The sequence below is a fragment of the Oreochromis aureus genome, linkage group 5, assembly GCF_013358895.1.
Source record: "Oreochromis aureus strain Israel breed Guangdong linkage group 5, ZZ_aureus, whole genome shotgun sequence".
In the NCBI taxonomy this organism is placed as follows: Eukaryota; Metazoa; Chordata; class Actinopteri; order Cichliformes; family Cichlidae; genus Oreochromis; species Oreochromis aureus.
Genome location: NC_052946.1, coordinates 28177784 through 28201985, shown reverse-complemented (window position 1 = coordinate 28201985; position 24202 = coordinate 28177784). Strand labels below are relative to the sequence as shown.

Below are 24202 nucleotides of genomic sequence, written 5' to 3'. Positions count from 1 at the left end.
GAAGAGTGGCATCACTGGTTAGAAGGAGCTGAGCATCCTTTTGTCATTTGGACACATCACAAAAATTTAACCTACCTGAGAACCACCAAGAGGCTTAATTAATTATAGAACGTGCCAGACCCAGATACCGACCCACTAAATACGTTCCTATCTCTGCTCACTCTGCCGTCATTCACTGGGCTCACACCGCCAAGTTCATCTGCCACCCTGGAATGAGGAGAACCGCAACATCCTCCTCTGGACCATTGATTAGCAGCGCCACTATGCAGATTGCCTTCTGAACAGCTGCTCCCAACTTTGAACCTGGACAAAATGCATGGCTAGCAGCTAAGGACATTCCTCTGAAAGGCCCTCTCTTGTAAGCTAGCTCCCCATTTCATCTGCCCTTACAAGGTTGAGGCTGTCATCAGCCATTCAGCAGTCAGAATCAAGCTTCCAGCATCCATGCACACGTTCCACATCTCCCAGGTCAAGCCCGTCCAGAACAGTGCATTCACCAAAAAATCATGACAAATGATTTCAGTGTAGAGGGGTGTCAAGAAGTCATTCTTAAGGAATGGAAACAGAGCAATATTGCCTAAACCTAAGGATATTGAAATTCATTGGGAACAGGTGGTGTTAAGGAACAAAATTGATGGAATAACGAATGCTAAAAGGTGAAGTTAGATTTTGATGCACAATAAAAGGCTAATGCTTGGAAAGCATCTAATTAGCAATTGATTCATGTTTCACCATGCCAGTTATCTCAAACACACTACCGATAAAATCAAAGCATATGTGGATAGAAAAATACACAATGAAACGCTATCAGTCATGGATTGGTCTACCCAGAGCTCAGACCTTAACATTATTGAGGTACTTTGGGAAAAAAAGCCAACATTTAAAGAAAAACTTTGGAATATCTTAAAGACATCTAAAGAAGTATTACTGCAGACTTCTTAAAGAACTCACAAGAAAACTTATTTCTTTCTAACTTAAAGTTATTTTGCTGTATCATAACTTTTACAATATCTAGAAGAAGACCCAAACTCACCCTCACATGAGAGGAAATTGGTTAGGATTTTGAGGAACAACCCAGGACCCACAAAGACTAAGGGAAACTGCTGGAACACCAGTGTCACTGTCAACAGCGAAGGGAGTTTCACATTACCATGTCCTACAGAAGTTTCTGACACCTTCAAACTGAGACTAGCCACAATGACAAAAGGCATGTTTGGAAGAGTAAAGGTGAGGCTTTCAAACCTAGGAGCACTGTGCCAACTGTCAAGCATTGTGGTAGTAGTAGCATCATGCTGTGAGGCTGGTCAGTGATACCAGTACATTCCACAGTGATGTATTTAGAGTTCAAATTAAAAGCCATTAATTACCTTAACATTCATGCCCGTGATGAGTGTATGTCACGTTCTGACCACAATTTAATTTCCCATTTACCTACCAAAAAATAAAGAAATAAGGGTTGGTTCAAGAATTTGCACAAGATGTATATTGGTCTTTTGCAACCTTAATAAGAGCTACATCAAGTAACTTAAAGTACAGCAGTTGTTCAATCTGCCTCACTCCTGCTAGTTAGTTATGGGAACCCTCTTGTGTATAATTTATGTGTAATGCAAAAGTGTCTGTAAGGAAGTTCACTGCCTGAAGTAGATTGCCTAAAACTCTACGAAATATAGAGTTAACTGAAGAGGGCAAGAACAAACTATAACACCACCCCAAAAGTTAGCACAATAGTTTTACATCACTAAATGGATATTCTAATTCATTTTAGTGTGCGGCATGTCTAAATGGTGTACATTCAGATCATATAACAATAAAAGAAATACTTTTAATATACCTATTAATATAATTTTAAGGTGCAAAGTAAGCATTCCATAAATGTACGAAGATAACTGATGGGATGCGGAGGGTGTATAATAAAGGCCAACTTGAAAAGATGACATGTTGCATAGATAATTACAAGGTAGGAATCCAAACTATTGCAGCTTTTCACTGCAGGTGTCTTTGTGAAGGATCTGGGGTGTGTGTGTGTGTGTGTGTGTGTGTGTGTGTGTGTGTGTGTGTGTGTGTGTGTGCAAGCTTGTGTGCATTCAGACAAATCTGACATTCTTGTCTCCTGCTAAATGAAGGTTGAAAATGAATGAATGTTGTTGATCTTGAAATGCTGCCATGATTGATGATGATAGGCATTACTCTTTTTATGTATGCACTGTTTATGTTGTTGATTTAAGAGTTAAGTTTGGGGCTAAGTGAAGATACATAGCAAATCATAAAGCACATCTAAAGAATATTCCCCTGCTTATCTTCAGTAGTAGCATCACAACACACTCTCTGAAACATTTTATAAACTCCCCAACCTCTGAGTGTGCCCTTGTTCTATAGCAATGCAGAGAGCAACTCAGTAATTTTAGGAACTGATTAGAGAAAAGATTTGCGTAATTAATTAGTCCCATTGAACAACATGTGAAAATGGTTGCAGTCCTTACTCCAATCCACTATTTAATTAAAAGCCCTCAGCATCATTCATCTGACACAATAGTATTGCGTTTGTGTGGAAAGCGTGTGTATTTGATGAAATAGCAGAGGAAGGGAGGTAGAAAACACTCATCCTCAAATTAGACTTTGCATCATTAGCCTTTGAGGATTAACTCTTTTGCCATGTGCCCCCCTCCCCCAGATCATTTAAATATTTATTACCTTGTAAATACCTCTATAACATCCAACTGCAGACAGGAAAAAAAAGGCATTGATTGGTTTGGTGAGAAATGAGTATGAACAAAGCTCTAGAGGCAATGTGATTATATATACAAATTTAATCATGAAATTTCACTGGGGATGAATGAGCTAATGCAGGAAACTGAATCTAAACATTCCATAGCAGTTCCTAGAAGCCAAACAGATCAGTGACCTTAGACAAAACATGCAAAGACTAAATATGACAGAAGGGTTAACAAGATAAGATAACACAAGCTAATATCAGATAAGCCAGTGATAGACTTTCTGCATTGTTAAGTATGTATGTAATCTGTTTGGATGTGAGTAAAGTGAATTTCTTCATGAAAAGGTGAATGCAAGGTGAAAACTCTCCTCTTTGTGTCTGTTTCTTTCACCTAGCTGAGATCCAAATACAATGTAAGCCAGACATCCAAATATCATGATCACACATCTAAATTATAATCAAAATTCTATGTGCATTTACATTTTGAACTTTCCTATCTGGAAGTAGTATATATTGTACTTGTCTTTGTTTGTTATCAGTCAGAGTGTGGATGACTGGAAAAAAGAATAAGAACCCAACCTTTTTAGGAGTAACATCACATATTCCAGTGTAAACAAATCAATGCATAAAAAATAGAAGCTTCTGTTTACGCATTCATTTATATTCAGCACTGAAAATGATTTCCCAAGTTCATAGGCAATCACAAAATATGTTGTTTTTTTTCTTCTTCTCAGCACAGAGACAAAGTTAAACATTAGTTCAGGCCAATTCAAGATCAGTTCGCAATCCTCAGAGATTAGGTGATCTAAATGCTAGGAAGCATGAGATGATGACTCAGCTGATGCACATCCAACTGGTAAATCTCGTATAGGGCACATTTTTAGCCTGCCAACATTTGCTATGCATCCACAAGATGCGTTACAACTAACCTTTTACCCAGTACATCCTTTCATTTATCGCCTTGCTATTTCTCTCATAGCTTCAGTCTTTACATATGCACAAAGAAGGGTGCTCACTCCCAAAACAAAGCCAGGTTTTTTAAATATGTTAAAGTAAAAATGACACAAAAAGTGCCATCTTTGTGTGTTAAAGCACTAAGAGCTACTTGAAAACGCATGAACACAGATGGTATATTACAAAGGTAATCTGGTCGTCACTGTGGCTGAAATGCAGCAAGAAGTTTACCTGGTGAGCAGCTACAGAAACACAACATATGAACTAAGTTAAAACATACCAGTATAAGAGTGGCATCTTTATGTTCACTATTATAATTATAATTATTATAATTATTATTAAGGGTGGAGTGCCCACCCAGGGTCAGGACAAGTTCCTGCCCCAAGTGGAGGAGTTTAAGTATCTCGGGGTCTTGTTCACAAGTGACGGGAGAAGGGAGATTGAGAGACGGATTGGTGCTGCGGCTGCAGTGATACGGACACTGTACCGCTCTGTCGTGGTGAAGAGAGAGCTGAGTGTAAAGGCGAAGCTCTCAATTTACCCATCGATCTACGTCCCTACCCTCACCAATGGTCATGAGCTGTGGGTAATGACCGAAAAAACAAGATCGCGGATACAAGCGGCAGAAATGAGCTTCCTTAAAAGGGTGGATGTCCTCTCTCTTAGAGAGAGGGTGGGAAGTTCAGCCATCCGGGAGGGGCTCAGAGTAGAGCTGCTGCTCCTCCACATCGAAAGGAGTCAGTTGAGGTGGTTCGGCCATCTGACAAGGATGCCTCCTGGGCGAGGTGTTCCGGACAAGTCCCACCAGGAGGAGGCCCCAGGGCATACCCAGGACATGCCGAGAGATTATATCTCTTGGCTGGCCTGGGAACGCCTTGGTGTTCCCCCAGACAAGCTGGAGGAGGTGGGCAGGGAGAGAGAGGTCTGGGCTACTCTGCTTAGGCTGCTGCCCCTGCGACCCAGCCCCGGATAAGCAGAAAAAGATGATGTATTATTATTATTGTTATTATTATTATTATTATTATTGTTGTTGTTGTTGTTGTTGTTATCTCACCCCAGGCTTGGGGCACTTTTTCAAATGCTTTATTGGATATTTAGTGATGATTCAAACAAAATTCCATCCTAGATATAAATGTTGGGGACCCTTAAGTTACATATGGGTACATTCATTGAACATCACACATTCATAGCATCACATTTCCTGGGTGATGATGAAATGAACATAATATATAGGAAAAGCAAAGATAACTTGGATTTATAATATTTTTTTTTAATACAGAGGCACAGTGATTAGCACTGTTTCCTAATTGGAAACTCTAAATTGCCCATAGGTGTAAATGTGGGAGTGAATGTGAGTGCTGTTGTCTGTCTGTGTCTATGGATGTACCCTGCCTCTCACCCTAAGACAGCTGGGATAGGCTCCACGAATGAATGGATGGATGGATGTTAATAATAATAAAGTATGTGTGATGGTGCCATGTAACTTTCCTTCAAATTGCCCCACCCAATCATTATAGTAAAATGAAATATGGAACCACTGGGGTGCTATTATTTACATTACGCACACAACCTGGCACATGACTTTCCAGAGGAGAAAACTTTTGGTGAGACAACCTTTAGGTTTTATGCTCTATGCTGATGTAATGTCTTGTTATTTAGTTAACAGAATAATTAATTCTCAAAGATCATTTCTGAGTCCAAAACCATAATGAATGAAACATTCAGTGCAAATGACCCAATCCATCTTTTGCCTTAAGTGCGTTTAGAAATGTGGAATATTCATCAAAATGATTTAAATGACTTAAATATTTAACACACAAGAGTACAGTATACATTTGAAGGCAATAGTAATACACAAATACAGCCAAAAAAAAAAAAAACCCTCATGTGTATCTGACATCGACCAGTTAGCTGGGTGCCTAATTCTTCTTTTATTACCTCTTCCAACTTTCCTTTCCTGCACCTCTTTTCCCTTTCCCCTTGCTAACCCTCTCTTTGAATTCTATTTTGCTCCTCTTTGTTTCCTTGCCTCTCTAATCCATCCTACTTTCCACTAACTCCACTCTCTGCACAAGACATCTTAGAAAAAAATATCTGCTTATTTCTCAGAAGGCCTTGAAAGTTTCAGTGCATAAGATTAAAGAAAATGATCCCATGAAAATCTAACAAACAATCTGTGTGTATGTGTGTGCGTGTGTGTATATTTCTGAGAGTGATTGCTTACTATTCAGATATGTAAGTATATAGACTTGGCCTAGACAGTAGGCAGTTTTTATGCCCAGACAGATCTCTAGATGTGCAGACACTCACAAATGCACAGACTGTATCAAAGGATCAATGGCCAAGGCTACTGTATGTATAATATATAAAACAGCAGTTAACAAAGGACAATTTCAGGCAACCCAACAGAATATAGAAGAGAGTTGCTCTGCAGTCATGGAGATCATGATCATTACCTTGTGAGAAGATATAGAGATTATTACACCTGTCTTTCATGTGGTGTCCATGTTCATATCTGTTCATGTAATTAAGCTACATTTAATAATAGAAACATCTTTTGGTTTGTTGTCTGTTGGATTGTAGGACAAAAATGCCAAAAATTGTAACACAATGTCTATTTAGTTGTTTTTCTAGTGTATTAGATTATATTCCAGATTACACTTTCTGAACCTTTCACCCAGGTTTGGTGACCTGTTGTTTTTGATCCGTCCTTCAGTATTACTCTTGTCCTAAAACATTCTAAAGTTTAATGTAGGTCTAATTTTTACCAGAATATTCAACATACTGAATATCAACTCTGCACTCATAGATTGTTGCTTCTCCACTGTTCATGCATGAAAAGAAGCCTGTATTTAATGGTCTTGTAATGCCATCTAGTGGAGACTTAGTCATACAGGATGCCAAACAGAAACAACACTGATAACACCAGAGAATAAATGAAGATGGCAAATATTTAAAAAAAAAAAGCATGTAGATCTGAAAACAAAATTCAACTTTAATTAATTAGAAACATATTGTATTTAAAGAACCTAAACTTTATGCACACATCCACAACCTATATCAATATTTTATTTGTTTGTTTCTTTCATGACAGAGTTTAAAGTAGCATTTTTGGCTGCAATCTTAGGAAATTTGCACTAGGACAATCACCATTCACCAATGACATTTAATCTATATTTAATTTAGGCTTGCCCTTGCTTAGAGATTTCTTGAAGTCCACTGCTGCATATATTGAAATCCTCCTTACTTCAAAAAACAATAATCTACTGTCACTAATTTTAAGTTTTATTGAAAATAACATGACTGTAATTTTTTAAAACTATGTTTCCCATTATGCCAAGGCAAAGACTCAAGGCTGGGCTCAAATGCTGGACACACATTAAAAGTTCAACAGGTTTACTGTAGGAAATGAAGGAAAACATGTTGATTAAACGGGTGTGGAGTGTTTGGGAATGAGGGGCAGGATGAGAAATCTACAGATCTTTTTTCCAGACATTTTTCTTCACTAGACTAGAAGCATCTGCACAGAGGGGAAAAAGGTGGGTACAAGTTCTAATACTGATCCAAACAACAAGGCAAAACCACAGAGCAAGAAGAGGCTAACCACACTATCACAGTTCAGTCGTCTGGCATTATATGAGATATTCCTTCAGTGTTAAACAACAGACAGGAAATGCCAATTGCACATAGATGAGTCAACTGCTAACAGCTTCCAAGTGTGTAAGTCAGGAGGGCGGGGCCTCCTGCAGAAGACAAATAGATAGAAAACAGTAGGTTGGTACAGGAGGACAAGAGGAACATTAGAGTCAAAGGGGGGAATGAATCACAGATGCTCACTGGCTAGCGATTGACAAATTATTGAGGTCACCTGATACAAGATGTGAGAGGAGGTTGAGGCAGCTGGGAAGGGGTCTGCATTGCATGTGGCAGACAGTTGTTGTTGTAGGCCATGCCCTCTGTTCAAAGTTGGTTGTTCACAGTGGGCATAGATGGTCTTGTTTACTCCTTTTTCAAACGATCAGTCTCTTCGGTCCAGAATGGGAAGGTTGGCATCACTGAAAGACTGACCTTTATCCTTTAGGTGGAGATGTACAGCTGAATCTTGTCCTGTCAAGATTGCTTTTTTGTTACGCCATGCATTTAGGAACGCAGTATGCCTCAAACCAATACTATGACTTCATCAGGCAACATTAATAATGTGCAAAACTGTGCAATGCTTTAACAATGAAATTGTGAAGGGTTTTTACATGAGGGAAATATACATAAGAGATAACTATACATAAGACAGAAAAAAAATGTATCAGAGCAGATCCCTGATGTAATTCTGTCCCCACCTTGAACCCATTGCACCTTTTCTTGAACATTATATTACTTGGTTATATTACATTATAAAAACAATAAGATGTATTACTCATTTCTACAGTAAGAGGTATATACACACATCCAATATCCAATAAATGATGTTGTCTGCAATGCACCAGAGACCGATACGCACCATAAACACTGCAATGGTCCATCAACAAATTCAAAACACTGAATAGAATTATATAAACAGAAATGCTAGGAATTTGTTTTTAGATTGAGAATGAACAGCCTTGTATTGCCTTTAAATTAAGCACCACATAAAGTGTTTTAATTGAAATTATTAAGGTATTAAGGTAGCCTCCTCTTTTTAAATCTCATTCCTTTACACAGCTCAGTTATGAGTCCAAAAAAAAGATTGTCTGCCAAAAAGTGATTGCCCATGGTTTTATGCTTTTTTTTTTTTAAACATGTCTAATATTTTTGTTTATACTGGCTGTTGCCAACAGGATTTATGAAGGGTTTTCGATTAAAATAAAGACATAATCTCTTCAGCAAACATCATATTTAGGAAATGTGTTCATTGAGTGTGACAGTGGCCAGGTGGATTCTCTGCAACAACACAATGTGAATATCTTGATCCAGTGAGGAAATACTGCCCCACAAACACGAAAAAGTACATTGAAGTGGATGAGCTACAGGAGCAGCAGACTACATCAGGTTCCACTCCTGTCAGCAAAGAACAGAAACAATTTGAACTGGTTCATCCAAAGCTGGAGTAAGATTAGAAATCATTACCTGGTCTAATAAGTCTGGGTTTGAACTGTGAAATTTGAAACGTAAGGTCCAATTTTGGTGTGCACAACATATTAGCATAGATTCATTCTGCCTTGTATTGTGTACATTTTGCTGTTATGGTGGTCTGAATGTGGGGAATATTTTCTTACAAGACTTCAGCCCCTTAGTACTATTTGAGAATTGTTTAAATGTCACAACCTACGTGAGCATTGTTGTTGGCCACATCCTTCCCTTTATGACAATGGTATACCCCTTTTCTGACAGTGGGATGGAAGACTGGCATCATGAATATCCAGACAACAAATCTAGAGCAACTGCTCGACATGAATCAAAATTTCTGAGGAAGGTTTCCAGCGACAGGCTTCTTTGTTGACCCACCTACCTGATACAGTGTTCTGTGAATGCATATGGGTGGAAAAAAAAAAAAAAAAAAAATCACATTACAGTACTGGTTTTTAAACATTGTTTTCTCATGAAAGAAAGGGGTGAGAAACAATGACTCTTGGATAGACTGAAGTTTATTTAACTCCCTTTATTGTCTAATCATCTGACACATGGTACAACATACAAACAAGACAGCAACCTCCACCAATCATACATTCAATACATGTATCAAAAGGAACTGAGATGACTAGCTAAATAGTAAACAAAATTTGGACAAGAATGAGCCTTTTTAATTTCATATACTAGTTTTAGGAAATTTGATGGGAAAGTTATGAAATCATACTATAACTTTTAAGAGTTCATCAATTTTAAAATCCAAAATTCATGTACCATCTCTTTGATTATACTTTGATTGTGTATCCTACTAGCATAATTTAACCCCAGTTAATGTCAATAGAAATATTAAACCTGACAAAAACAACCTGCAAATCATCAGAGAAGCATCATTCTCAGTCAATATGTTTTACAAAATATACCATTTCTTAGTAAAAAAATAAAACACTTGGATGCACACCTGTGTCCAAAAGAATACAATCAAGTAGAGGTGAACGTACAACAGATACTGATACCATGTTTTTTTGTTTTTTTTTTAAGAATAAAGACGCTCTTAAAAAAACTGAATACAGTGGTCCCTCGCTATAACGCGGTTCACCTTTCGCGGTGCATGCTTCTTTTTTTTTTTTTACAGCACATTGTGTACTGCATCCTGGCTGTAGACCATTGTCAATCAATCTGGTCCCGTGTTTCCTGTACAGTACAGAATGCGTTCAGCTTGTCAAATGTACACAAATCTTCGATCGCTAGCAGTGTGACTCTGAAGTGCTGTACAGTATGTTTGTAAGTTTTCTCCCCAACAAACACAACACTGTTGACGAAACGTTTGGTACCGTCAAAGTCAACCGCGGGTGCCTTTGGTTTCATTCTATAATACTGGACTCATTTTTCTACGAAGGTTTGAACTTTGAGAAAAGTGTGAAAATGTTCATGCCTGTCTGAGAAAAGTGTATAAAGTGTGTAGTCAGGGGTTTCACAGCCTTAAAACATCTATAATAATTGTAAAAAATAAAGTTAGCTACTTCGTGGATTTCACCTATTGCGGGTTATTTTTAGAACATAACTCCCGCGATAAACGAGGGACCACTGTACTTCAAAATGAGATGGTAATTAAAATATAATTTTGATGACATATTTAATGCTGGATGACATGAATAAAAATATGAACTACACATTGGGTTGCTGTAAATTAAAGCCGCTAAAATATAAGCGAGTACAGGTAATAAATGTTCTCATTTCTACAAAAAAAAAAGTCAAAAGTATTATTGTAACAACAGTTTGTTCATAACTGTCAATAATACTGTGCTAATAATAAACATCAACATGACAAATTGGTGAGTCAGTGTTTATTGATCATGCCCATTTCATCTCTTTAGTCTTTGGTTATAAAATATATACTTAAATATATACTTAAAGTTGGTCCAAAATCTCTTGAGTAAAGAAATTTGCATCACTTGCTCTGTTAAGGTATCTACTTGTTTTTAAGTGCTTTAAGCTCAAAGAAATACATTGGAAAGAAAGAAAAATACATTGGACGTTAGGAATTTACTGGTCCCAGACTTGGTTTATGCAAATGATTCAGATAAGACAATTACCTATATACCAAAAATGGTCTCTTAAACTGCAGAAGTAATTTTAATATACCCTAACCCCCAAGCAATGCTGTCAAAAAATAAGGTAAAAGTAGTAAATAAATGAAAATCAAACAAAAAAAAGGTTAACAGTATACGTTAAGGATCCTACGGGTGGCTTAAACACATTCTGGAATAAAAATGATCCGACTAGTAACTCATCCCTCTGCCAAAAAACTGCAAGGTTTATTTGGATTAAAACCAGTGCTAACAACATGTCTTGAAAATACTGCAGGAGAAAAAAAAAAAAATACACTTGTTGAGCCTTTCCTTTTTATTTTTCTGTTTTTCTGTTTTCTCTTAGCAATTTTCCATATTAAATTAATTATTTGGGACTTTATTTGCATTCTGACATATTTTCTGCTAACATTTATCACTACATGTTAATCACTATTTCTGCGTTTTATCTGTGACTTGATTTCTTAGGCCACTGTACGTTGAAACTCTATCAAGTTTAAACCAGAAAATGAACCAAGATTTGACAAACTTGGACTAGGCTGTGACCAGGTATGGGTCATCTTCAGCACTGGTCATCAATCAAAGTAATAATTCTGCACAAAGACAGCATCAAAGCCTCTGTAAACAGGAGAAAAGTTGTAAATGAGAGCTTTGTCCTCCTCATCAGGACTGGGGTAATGATGGTGGTTTTTCATAGCTGGAGGAGAAAAAGGAGGAAAGAAAAGACAACACAAAGTAGTGGAGTAGTTTAATAATACAGCAACAAGGTTACTCTCTTTAAAAGAAGTGCTGAATGACTGTTATGCATCAGCAATGACTTAAACATAAATTAACCATTTGCTGCATTAATTCACCAATTCCAAAATGTCTTACCACAACAAACACCTCAAATTTAATCACCAAGTTTAAAATTTCAGTGTTTTGCTCTGCATCAGAACTACTTCTGTTTCTAGGCAATAACGGTGTTTGTTGAATGTACTTTCTTAAAAATATATTTTTATACATACAATATGATCAAATCCAATTTCAGTGAAGGAATCTAGAAAAACAAATGATTAAAAGTTCTAATTTTGAGAGGTATAAAACAAAATATACTGCTCAAAATTTTTTTAAAGGAACACTTTTTAAAATCAGCATCAAACTACCGACTACCATTTTGAGTTGCTGCAATGAAATTTCGGACTAGCATACCCTTATTTTTCACTTTGATTTTCTGTATTTGAATTCAGCAGTTTATAAGTTGATAATTTTAATTTCCATCAAACAATGTGAGATCCTTTAATTCCTAATACACTACCCAATCCATATCAGTATAGATATCAAACATATTTTTTTCCCTATTGAGATCTGACATGTTTTCAAAGTTTCTTTAATTTTTTTTGAGCAGTGCATAAAAGTGGCCGTAAATCGTAAACATGTTTGGGGATCCTCTCAAATTAAAGCCAAACGTCTGTGCTTCAGTGTTATCTTGGGATTACCTTGGCCTCCAGTAACACTGTGAGGAATTTTGGAGTCATTTTTAAACAGGATACGTCCTTCAATGCAAACATTATAAAATATGTAGGACTGCTTTCTTCCATTTGCGCAATACTACTGTAATTCTTTATTATCAGGATGTCCTGGAAACTCCCTGAAAAGCCTTCAGTTAATCAAAATGCTGCAGCGAGAGTACTGACAGGGACTAGAAAGAGAACATATTTCTCTTATATTGGCTTCTCTTCACTGGCTCCCTGTTAAACCAAGAATTGCATTTAAAATCCTTCTTCTCACATACAAGGTCTTGTATAATCATGCCCCTTCTTATCGTAAAGACCTTAAAGTACAATATCCCCCCAGTAAAGCACGTCCCTCTCAGTCTGCAGGTTTACTTATGGTTCCTAGGATATTTAAAAGCAGAATGGGAGGTACAGCCTTCAGCTTTCAGGCCCCTCTTCTGTCTCAACCAGCTCCCAGCTTGAATTTTTACTTTTAAGATTAGGGTTAAAACTTTATTTTTTGACAAAGCTTATAGTTAGCGCTGGATGAGGTGACCCTGAAGCTACCCTTAGTTGTGCTGCAATAAGACCTAGGCTTCCCATGATGCACTGAGCATTTCTCCTTCTCTCACCCCCTTTTCATTCACCACGTGTTTATACACCACTCTGCATTTATTTATTAGTTATTATTATTATTCTCTGGCTTTCTTCCAAAGCATGTTTTTTTGTCTTGTCTCCCTCCCCTCACCCCCATTGTTGTGGCAGATGACTGAGCCTATTTCTGCCAGTGGTTTCTTCCTGTTAAAAGGGGAGTTTTTCCTTCCCGCTGTTGCCAAAGTGCTTGCTCATAGGGGAGTTGTCTGATTGTTGGGTTTCTCTCCATTATTGTCTTTACCTTACAATATTACAGCAAGTTCCTTGAGGAAACTCTTGTTGTAATTTTGTGCTGTATACTTTAAATAAAATTGAATTGAATCAAATCCTGATTATTTCATTTAAATTCTACTATAGTGATGTGTAGAGGCCAAATGATTAAAAACAAAATACGTGATTGTCTTAATATCTATAGACTTGACTTGGATTGGACAGACTTTGTGTTACCTTCAGAAACAAAGAAGCTGGCAGTGTAGAAGCTGGCCCTTACAGCAGAGACAGAATGAACCATTCCTGGCTTATCGACCCACTCAAAAGGACTTTTCTCTGGATGCCATTGCACAGCATAAAATGGGTAATGGTTGGCTGAAAACAAGAGACATTATTAATATTGTTATTTCAAATCATTGTCATCAGCACAAACTTTTAAAAAATAGGTTCATCAGTACAAAAATATGTCACAGCAAATCTAATTCCAGTGTTGCTTCCCTAAAAACAATTACGGCAGTGGTTCCCCAACTTTTTTTTGCTAGCTAGGCCCCCCTTTGTTTTACAAGAATGTCTTGCCCCCCCCCACCCCCACCCCGCAGCTCTGCGCCCCCCACTTTGGAAACCACTGAATTATGGAGTGATCAATTATATTAAAAACAAGAAAAATATGAGTGACTGTCATCAGAGAGTTTTTCCTGTTGGACTGATCCAAGGTCTCTAGTTGTACAGTGGTGCTGCCATCTGGTGGATAGTTATGCCAAATTTCATGCTGACCTCAGATAATTTTTTGTGTGTGTATGTGTGTTTAAAACAGCAGAATAGAATCCATTATGTAATGTATGGCATGGAAACTACAGGGTAGTTAATAAATGTTACCTTCCATGGTAGAGATGAATTCTTTCTTTCCATCACTGTTAGTGGACAGGATCTTGTAAAACCTCCTGAGTTTGGCATTTCGACTGTAATTCTGTAAATGGAATGGTAAATGATAAATGGACTGGTTCTTATATAGTGCTTTTCTACTCTGAGCACTCAAGGCGCTGTACGCAACTTGCCTCATTCACCCATTCACACAAGCATTTTTTTAAAATACTCTTTGTATGCAAGTGCTTTCTATCTAACATTCACATGCATTCACACTTAAGTGAATGCATCAGAGAGCAACTTGGGGTTAGTATCTTGCCCAAGGATATTTGGCATGCAAACTGGAGCATACGTGGAGGTTAGTAGTAGGTGACCTGCTCTACCACCTGAGGTACAGCCACCCTAAGTGGTTCAAAAACACCAATTATATATTTAATTAGATATAATAGATGCATTTCATAATAAAATAAAATATTTTTTTTTGTATTTTATTATTTGCAATCTACTGTTTGAACATGTAAAAAAACTGATTTGTCTTCTAGTGTATTTTACTGTATACAGCAACCATTTGTCCGTAGTACAAATTCCTCTTGTATAGTATTTTTTTTTTTTTATTTTAAATTGGCTCACTTCTTTCTTACTTATCTTTCTTATAAATCTCTAAATCAATTTTCTTCCTGACCCTTGTGCTGATGTAACATGTGAATTTCCACCAGTGTGGTCTTACTAAAGTCTACATTTATATCTGTAACTGACAGTGAAGTATTTTAATGTTCTTCCTTGTGTTTATTAGATATATTTGTAATTTTCCTTTAATCGTGGGATTTTGTTTTGAAATTCAGAGTAGCGGAAGTAATGCACAGCATGGACTGAGTTGTGGTGACACAAGAGCAGGTTCTGCAGCTGTAGCACGTACTGCCTTCAAGCTGGACTTAAGGTTTAAGGAACTCATCTAAGTTATGGGGTTAAGTTAGACCCAGTTTGTTTACTTACCTTTGAGAGGAGGAACTTACTTTCTCCAGTTTGGCTACAGCAGGCAATGAGGTGTGTTCAGGGTGTCTTTGTCAATTTGTCTTTCGATGAAACTGCCATAAACAGGCATTTGTTTCTGCACCTTTGTTTTGTTTGGGTTTACTGTGATAACCATCATGCAACATGTTTACAATAATAGAGTTAAGTTATTTAATAGCACTAAATATGTGTTAAAATCTAAGTAGTATTATCTTTTATGTTTAAGAAACGGTGATGTTGCTGAATGTAATTGCTTTTGTTTGGTTAGTTCTCACGATGATGACGACGCTGAGTGATCCTGTCACTGAACGCTGAATAAATCATCTGTAAACAAGAACTTGTCCGTGTGGTGGCTGATGGGAGCAACAATATCTGTCCACTTTTAGACTTGTTGAAAGACAAATGTGGAGCCTCATTCTGGACCTTCTGCAGACGTTTCATGTGCGTGTTTGCAATTTATTTCTAACATCACCAAAATTTGAGATTCAAGCCAATAATTTATTTGGTCAAAAGAAGAGCAATTAGAGCACATGTTCAGTCTCCATTTATATAAATTATATGTACTATGCGGAAGATGATGATTTCTTATCGCCACACATTCATGGAAAAAAAGCTTAAATTTCAGCTCCTTTGTTGCTGAGGTGCACTGTCATGTTAGTATGCTAAAGTAGAAAACTCAACATAGTTTATGCTTATGTTTATTTTCCACCCATAAGTACTTGACCAGAAACTTGTAGTAATATCCAATTTCCCCGGTTAATTCATGTAAGATGGTATGCTTTTGGACAGTTTGAACAGTTTTCAAAGGTGTTTCAGGTGTTTCTTGGTTTAAGTACGATGGTACTTATGAGACTGTATTTAAAAAACAAACAAACAAAAAAACAAAAACAGATCCCTTGCAACCTGTTCTACTTCCATTAACAGATTAGTATATAATAAACATTTTAAAAGTTTCAGAAAAAAAACAATAAAACAAAAAACTTCACCTATGACGGGAAGAAAAAAAAAAAAAAAAAAGAAGCAGAAAATACCTGCATGGAGAGACTCCAACTGTGGAAGTTTGCAGTGATGTTTTCATTAGCCAAAGACCGCAGCAAATCTTTGGGAAAATTCCGGAATAATCGGCTAGATGGGGCCACTAGCGGATGGATACAGATTTGTGTCACAGAGAATGACATGGAGTATATTTTCATGGAATAAATATATAAAAATGTGCTAATTTGAATGACTCTGAAAGAATGTAAGCCAACTTGTATCTAATCTGACAAAATAACCAAATGGAATAACAGAAAGTAACAGAAAAACCTGATGTGAGTGTCAGAGGTAGAGCCACAGCCTTGGTATCAGTAAGCGTGAGGAGGTTTTTGTTGGCAGTCAGGACAGTGAGCTGCTGGAAGCCCTGGCAGGTTCCCCAAATAGGAAAGTAGTCTCCAGCATCATTGGCCTGCAGGACCAAGGTGTGAATAAAGACAAGGTACCAATAAATGAAGGCAATGGCCATTATTTTTAAGCCTAAATCTTTAGATAGCTCTAAAGATTTAGGCATATAAAAAAAATATCAGGGTAGTCAGTCCCGATAGACAGTTAAACAAATCAAAACCCATACCTTCAGAGCCAAGTTGTAAAAGATCTTGGCAGCTCGACTGAACTGTGACGTCTGAAGATCTACATCTCCACCTGGCAACAACAACCTGAGGAGCCACAATTTAGACAAATAAGCTAGGAGGTCCTTCAATGGAATTGTGACTACCTTTTCAAATTTGTGTAAAAGCAATAAGTACAATGCCTTCAAATGTAACTCTTAATATCTCATGTGTAAAATTACAACCAAATACCAGTGAGCATATAGAAATGTTAAAGCCAGACATCATAGATACTAGAACAAAGGTCTGAATAACTTCTAACAAAACTGGATGGATGCAACTGATGTGCAGCAGTGAGGAAAATTTTTTAACACTTAAATTGTGTGCAGTTAAATCATGCCTTTTGAACATACAGCTAAGCTTCATATTTCTGTCTGTTTCATTAGAATATACCTTTCATTCACCAAATCACATGCCAATAGGAAATGAGTCATTATCATGAAAACTAACATGAGGTTCAGTGACTGTCAGGTTTGCCAACAACCTGTTCTCTATCATGCTTAGACTCTCCACCCTACATATGATGTGTGTAACAAGGGAATGATCCCCACAGCGCAGCTGATGTGGCTACTTGTTAAGGCACAGCACAGGTAGTGGTCTAATAACATGAATTGACACTGTAGCTATTAAAGCACTATGTGCCTGTAGCTTCTTTGGTTAACCTTGAGTGGAATATCTTTCTAAATGGCCTGGAGTCAGAAAGATATTCTCTCCACTCAGAGAACCTTGGTTACAAGGTAATCAACCAGTCTACAACCTAAGCCTTGACCACCCTCTGACGCTTATGAGCCAATCCAATAACCTATGTTGCTGCAATATAACATAAAGAAAGCTTGCAGTACAAATTAAGTGTAAATAAAGATAATATCTGTTTAAGACCTACGATTACACCTTATTCGAACTACAACAAAATGCATTCAGTATGAAAGACAACAGTCAACTTACCCATTTATTGAGTTAAATATCTTGGCGTACTCTTCTTCTGTGCGATTGATTCTGTTAAAAAACAAAAAAAACAAGCAAATGTAAGAAGTAAACTCCTTGCCTATGAAGGAAAATCAAATTAGTTATTAATCACATTTGAGGAACACTACTCTTATCAGACAATTCATTTAGTCAGGTTTAAAATTATAGATAAAAAAAACAAAACAAATAAATACAAATAAAAAGCAAACCTGAAAAATAAAGAAACCTTACAGAAGAATCTCCAATCCCAATTCACTCCATAAACATTAGAAGAATTACATATTTTGTTTTCTAGAATTTTGCCTGTACATACCATGATGATAGATTTTAAATTAAATACTCAAGATAAAAACACAGCACAGACTTTTGGCTTTTATTTAAGATGTTAACAAAAAGTAAGGCATTAATTGCTTAGGAATTACAGCTATATTTATATATCCTGATCAGGCATAAAGTTAAGACCACCTGTGTAGTTGTGTTAACGCCCCCCCCCTTCCCCCCTTTTGCTGTCAAAAGAGCCAAGACTCAACAAAGCATGGACTCAACTCCTGAAGGTGTGTTATGATATCTGGCACCAAGATGTTAGTAACAAGTCCTGTTAAGTCCTGTAAGTTGGAGGTTGGGGCTCCCTGGATTGGATTTGTCTAGTTTGTCCCACAGCTGCTTTATTGAATTTAGATGCGGGGAATTTGAAGACCTGGTCAGTATCTCAAAGTCATTGTTGTGCTCCTCAAACCATTCCTGAACCATTTTTGTTTCGTGACAGTGCGCATTGTCTTGGTGAAAAAGTTACTAGCTACCAGGGAATACAGTTTCCATCAAAGGGTCTACATGGTCTGTAACAATCCAAATTTATTTATAAAGCACTTTAAAATACCCAGCACAGGACCAAAGTGCTGTACAGTAAATAACTTAAACAATGCAATGTTAACAATGCTTAGGTAGTTGGTATGTGCCCAAGTAGCATCCACATGGACCCAAGAATATCACCCAAAGCATCACACTGCCTCTGCCAGCTTGTTTTATATGCTTTTGGGCCTTTCAGCGACACGTAAACGGCATTTTGGATCACTGAAAACTGAGATTCTTAAAAACTCCTGCCAGGGTGCAGTTTTCAAAAAGTCAGTTTTTGCATTTATCTGTGGACGAGGAAAACAGAGATTTAGTCACGCAACGTCAAAGGTGTGCGCCTTTTTTTGACGTCACGCTGCGCACCACATTATTGTTTACGTGAGATGAATTTCTACAATGGCAGATAAAGACAAAAATACTGTTGCTGTTACTATCTGTAGTTTTTACACGCTTGCATATACGCACGCAGTTACTGTCCCTCCATTCAGAAAGACAGAGCTGTCAGAGTGAACTTCGGACATGGCTTCTACATTCAACACAGACGCTCTCACAACCCAAATCCCGATGTCATCGTCGGTTTTGAATAAAAAATTTTAAAAATAAATTTATGTATGATGTATGCATTTTTTCTATTCCTAAGTTGTGAGTCTACACAAGCCATATCTCAGAGCGCTGAGAGTTATGATTACGAATCAGACTAATGTAAAGTTTTCAGTTTATTTCTTTATTGAATAAACTCTGGCCAAGAGAGCCAGTGAGACAAAATCCAAAATACTGTCTTTAGTTATTGACATTTGAAATGATAAAGGCACTTGAAAAGTAACACAAAATTAGCTGCCTTTCCAGAAAAAACACAAAAACTTTTCAGAAGTACAAAACCCTGTTTACGCTTTCTCTCCCAGGCTTCTAGACTTCCGATTGGCCAACATTTCTTCATGGTTAGGATTTGGCATGTTCTTGACAGCATTTGACTTCGTTTTTTGCATTTACATGTGGACGGAAATATTTTTTCGAAACTGCACGTGTGGACGGGATTTTTTTATTTTTTTTTTACTAAAATGGAAAATCTCTGTCTTCAAAAATACCCATGTACGTGTGGACGCACCCTTAAATAACAGAAAACAAAACCGTCTTTATGGTGTAATTATTTTACATGTATTTGTTTTTTTTGTTTTTTTTTAACTGTGTAAGAATATTCAACGTGCCTCTCTGTGCAAAATGGGTTTAAAAACATAAACAACTGTGGGAGACTGTTTGTCCGTGATTTGTACATGGGGAACAATTTGTTGCAGGATCAGCCTGATATTATTTGTATCCCACTGTAACTTTACTGTATAAAGAGCTAACATCTCCAATATTTCAGGAGTAGTTAGTCATTATAAGATGTGTTTGTGAACTAAAAATCAAGAATGTGGGATACTGTTTGTCCGTGAAACAAATTCTGTTGGGGATACCTACCTTGGCACCACCGTTGTGCAGGTGAAGCCAAAGGCAAGATATGCTTCATCATATTTTCTAGTCTTTGGCTTGTTGTTGGTTTGGAAGCATATTTGGCGGTGCTTCACCTGTGCATTACGCTAGCAGTGTCCAAGCATTCTTTTTTCTTTTTTTTTTAATCCATACCACGCCCCCCCCACTTCGGGAATCACTGCCCTAGCAGGTGCCATAATGAAGAGATAATCAGTGTTATTTACTTATGTTAGTGGTCATAATGTTATGTCTGATTGGTGTATAGTCTACAACCAAGAGATGCTTTCATAAATGTAAGTACAGAGTGTTTAAAACATGGTGCAAACCACTGGTTACACTGAAGAACAAAAAGGCCAGGTGAGAAAACATCTAAAGAAGTTTGGCCATGTTCTGCAATACAATTCTTTAAACAGATATGCAAGATACTGCGAAAGCAACCCAGATGTATCATGAGGCAAAAAAACTGGGATACTCTTCAATGACCTGGCCAGTCACCTGTCAGCCCAACAGAGCATACCTTTAAGTTACTGCAGACAAACTCAAGGCAGAGAGAGCCACAAACAAGCAACAACTGAAAGCAGCTACAATTAGATGACGTCAGGATGGAGCATACTGATACTATTGTTTTATTATAACAATGTGCCTAAAACCTTAAATGCTACAAAGAGAAAGAAATGAAAGCGTAACTGCCAATATTTAGTTAAAAATAAATAAAATATTTATATCATATATATATATATGTGTGTGTGTGTGTGTGTGTGTGTGTGTGTGTGTGTGTGTGTGTGTGTGTGTGTGTGTGTGTGTGTGTGTGTATTTTGCATTGCCTGCTAGCACACGTGCGACTTAATACCATAGACACAAGAATTACTATTTTGTATTACTTCTACCAGGCCATTTAAAGGAATCTTGTCTTTTGGCATAATGTCATTTGCATTCCAAAGATACCACCATTTAAATTTTGATTAACAGCTAAATCATGAACTTTCATGATGTGTTATAATCCAAACAAGGTGGAATATCATTATCAGTAAATCAGTAAAAAGAAAAGAAGTATGATGAATTACTAAGCATATAATGTGCACTAGGTGGCATGTGGCTCAAACAGTACTGAGATTATTGCAATGAATTGAGTCAGAGCCAATTTCTTAAATACCCAAAACATTTGTTTTGTACAGACAATTAGTCAAAAAAAAGCACTTATTAGAAAACATATACAATTAAATGACTACTGTGTAAAACAAGAAGCTGTGTGGTCAAGTAATGAATTTTCGTTTTGTATGCAAATCATATGTGAATTGTAAGAGTGCTTCAAGGGGTGCTGAAAGAGACACAGTAAATGCATATAAGAAATACACAGCAAACACAGAGAGGTCATGGAGGGACCTGATGACCACAGGTTGGTCTTGGTGCAAACAAGTATTATTAAGGATAATTTCCTTGAACTCATCTAACTTTCTTACCGAATAGGTACAACCCTGGCCCCAGCAGCCTCTAGGTATTTGACATAGGAGGCAGCTATGTAAGAAGACCCACGAGCAAACTGGTCCCATGGAAGGTTTTCCTGTGCCAACACGCCTAGCAAGAACATAAGACACATGATATAGCAGATATAATGAGGAAGCAGAACACAAACAGTTAAGCAGAAACAAAAGTGAAAATGTTGTTTAACCATGGTTAAAGTTAAAAAGTTCACTAAAAGGATGGATTTAGACAGGACTGTCATACTAAAAATGCCTAAAAAATTAAAATAATACAACCCACCAAGGAGTCACTTATCCTAATTTCTTTTCTGTGTACATAGTTGAAAGTGAACAAAGTAACAAATTTTGTATAATATGATGTTTTATTTTGGGCTATCCTTTTTAAAAGAACACACCGAGTATTGTAAAATTAGATTAATAAGGCCTTCATCAAAAACATTCACTTCAATTACTAATGAAGTGAGATAATCTAATGAGTAAGCACAACAATACTATTAAACTATAAATTAAAAGAAGAAAAGAGAGAAGCTAAGGGGTGGAAGTGAAAGCAGTGGAAGCAGCAGTCGACATTTCGTTGAGACCTCAAATTCATTTATTTTTGTTTCTAAGGGCACAGATATTCAAATGCCCCTGTGAACGCCAGTTGTTGTTTATCTTCTTTATCTGAACATCGCTCAAATTTATCTGTGAATCGTGATATGATTTTATTCTTTCAAATGTAGCCAAAGCTGAAGTTATTGTTAGACTAAAAATCTTGTGTCTAACCAGCTACTTCCTCAAATTGAAATCTGAGTTGAATTGAATTTAGCAATGAAACAGGTTGGGTGCATTACAACAAAATTAGGTTGTCTGGCAAAGTGCAATATTAAAACTTGTTGATCCGAAACATAGCCTCAATTAAAGGACAGGTCAAAAATACGTCCCAAGTGGGGTTAAAAGCAATTGGTTAAATATAATCAATTTTCTTATGGTTATTGATAGCATCAACACCATTAAACTTAAGAATGAGCAACATATAATGAAAATGTGACTTGGACTGATTTTTGCCCAAATATTGTACCATGGCAATAAACACAAAGCAGACATCTTGAGAAGACAACCAAAAGTCTATGATCGAAAACATAATAATATCTCAATATAACAGCGCGTAAACCAATCCACAGGGAAGACATTCCTCACTCACCCCCCAATCCGTGTAACACACCTTTTCTCGAACGTTCCAGACGAGAATTACATAAGAGCCTTCAACTATCCACGTGTATAGCCGACTTCTACGGGGATCAGTACATACTAAATACTACCGTTCATGTGACCAAATCTTACCGATAATTGGTCGGTAATTGAGCTGCTGGCGGGTTCTTCCTACAGCACACAGAGCGGGTGAGCACCAGAGGCAGGCGATCAGCACCGCGAACACTGCTGCAGCTGTTCGAGGCATTCAAAACACCGCGCACAATTCCTAACACAAAACCGCTGGAGGGGGCAATGGATCTCAGCTGGATTGCAAGCTGGAAATGAAAGATTACAAAAGTTTGTTGCTGTTTTGCCTGTTAAAATAACAAACAGCTGACAAAAAGGCTAAAGCGTTCATTAAAATGAGCAAAATTACAAAGAAGCAATCCCAGAAATGATGCTTTCCTCCGGGTGCTGATGCTGTGCTCCAGGAGGTCGTCCTCGCAGTCCTCCCACTTTCCTTGGTCTGTATTCTGAGGTGTTCCGACTATCAAGTCAGTCACGTGTGGCACTCGCCTGCAAAGAGCAACGTCATCCCGAGTAGCCTCCTCCTTTCTGACGCCTTCCCATTAAAAAGACAGAGATAGCGCGATCAGACGGTACCGTCAGACTCCTCCTCTACACAGGTACAGTTAAATACTGGGCGTGGGGGTTTTAACAAGGAGAAACGCTGAGCATGCATGAGTCAGCTAAGACCAAATAGATTGCAGAATAACAGAGATGATTATAATTAAATGCAAAGTCACCCATGAATATCCCCAAAGTTCGATTCTGTTAATCTGGACGTAGCGTTTTCAGTGGGAGAAACGTTTCGTCACTCATCCAAGTGACTTCTTCAGTCTCAGCTGACTGCAGGTTTCCCCAATCTTATAAACAGTACATTTGCATAATGACTGAAACCAGCCCACAGAAGGAACAATGGGCTGTGAGGTCAGTTCCTTGATCATTAATATGCAAATTCGCATGACCATTGATCAACAACCACTGATCAAAGCTCATGAGTACCATTCACAGAGAGTTGGGGAATGGCTGCAATCACAGCATTGTAAGATGGCGAAAGATGTACCCTTAGGCCCCCTCCTCGATTCAAAGATAGTCTTTCCCTTTTCGCGTAAATGGCCTCCTTGACTCTGCGCTCAAACCACCATTCCTTCCTGTTCAGAATGTGTACATCCTCATCCTTGAAAGAGTGTCCACTGGCCTGTAGGTTTAAATATACTGTGGAGTCCTGGCCTGACGAGGTGAAAAATAATAATAATAACATGATAATAAAAATAAATAATAATAATAATAAAAGGAAAATGATAAAACAGATAAATCCACTCACAACAATTCTTGTTTTTATCCTTAGAGCCTCAGTGTGTCAAACCCTTCCAGTGGCTACACCTGCTTGACCTCCACCACTACCAGCAGAGATAGCAAGGCCACACTGGTAGATTCTTCTACTGACTGATAATCCACCGCAGGGAGTTTTACATCAACAAGCTGA

The 24202-nt window shown here is 37.5% G+C and overlaps 1 protein-coding gene across 2 annotated transcripts; it reads right to left on the bottom strand.

Moving 5' to 3' along the window:
• Nucleotides 1-9953: 9953 nt before the first annotated feature.
• On the bottom strand, nucleotides 9954-23247 carry zgc:171566. 2 transcript variants are annotated; one of them, XM_031730825.2, is made up of 10 exons: nucleotides 23090-23247; nucleotides 22804-22988; nucleotides 21460-21574; nucleotides 17657-17707; nucleotides 16675-16759; nucleotides 16374-16512; nucleotides 16100-16206; nucleotides 14070-14160; nucleotides 13431-13568; nucleotides 9954-11551 (listed from the first exon to the last, which is right to left on the bottom strand). In XM_031730825.2, exons 2-10 carry the CDS (start codon nucleotides 22916-22918, stop codon nucleotides 11430-11432), a joined length of 963 nt encoding a protein of 320 aa, XP_031586685.1. In that variant the 5' UTR covers nucleotides 22919-22988; nucleotides 23090-23247; the 3' UTR covers nucleotides 9954-11429. The 2 variants fall into 2 exon arrangements, with proteins under 2 accessions (XP_031586685.1, XP_039467835.1); XM_039611901.1 differs by having other exon boundaries at nucleotides 23119-23228.
• Nucleotides 23248-24202: the final 955 nt, after the last annotated feature.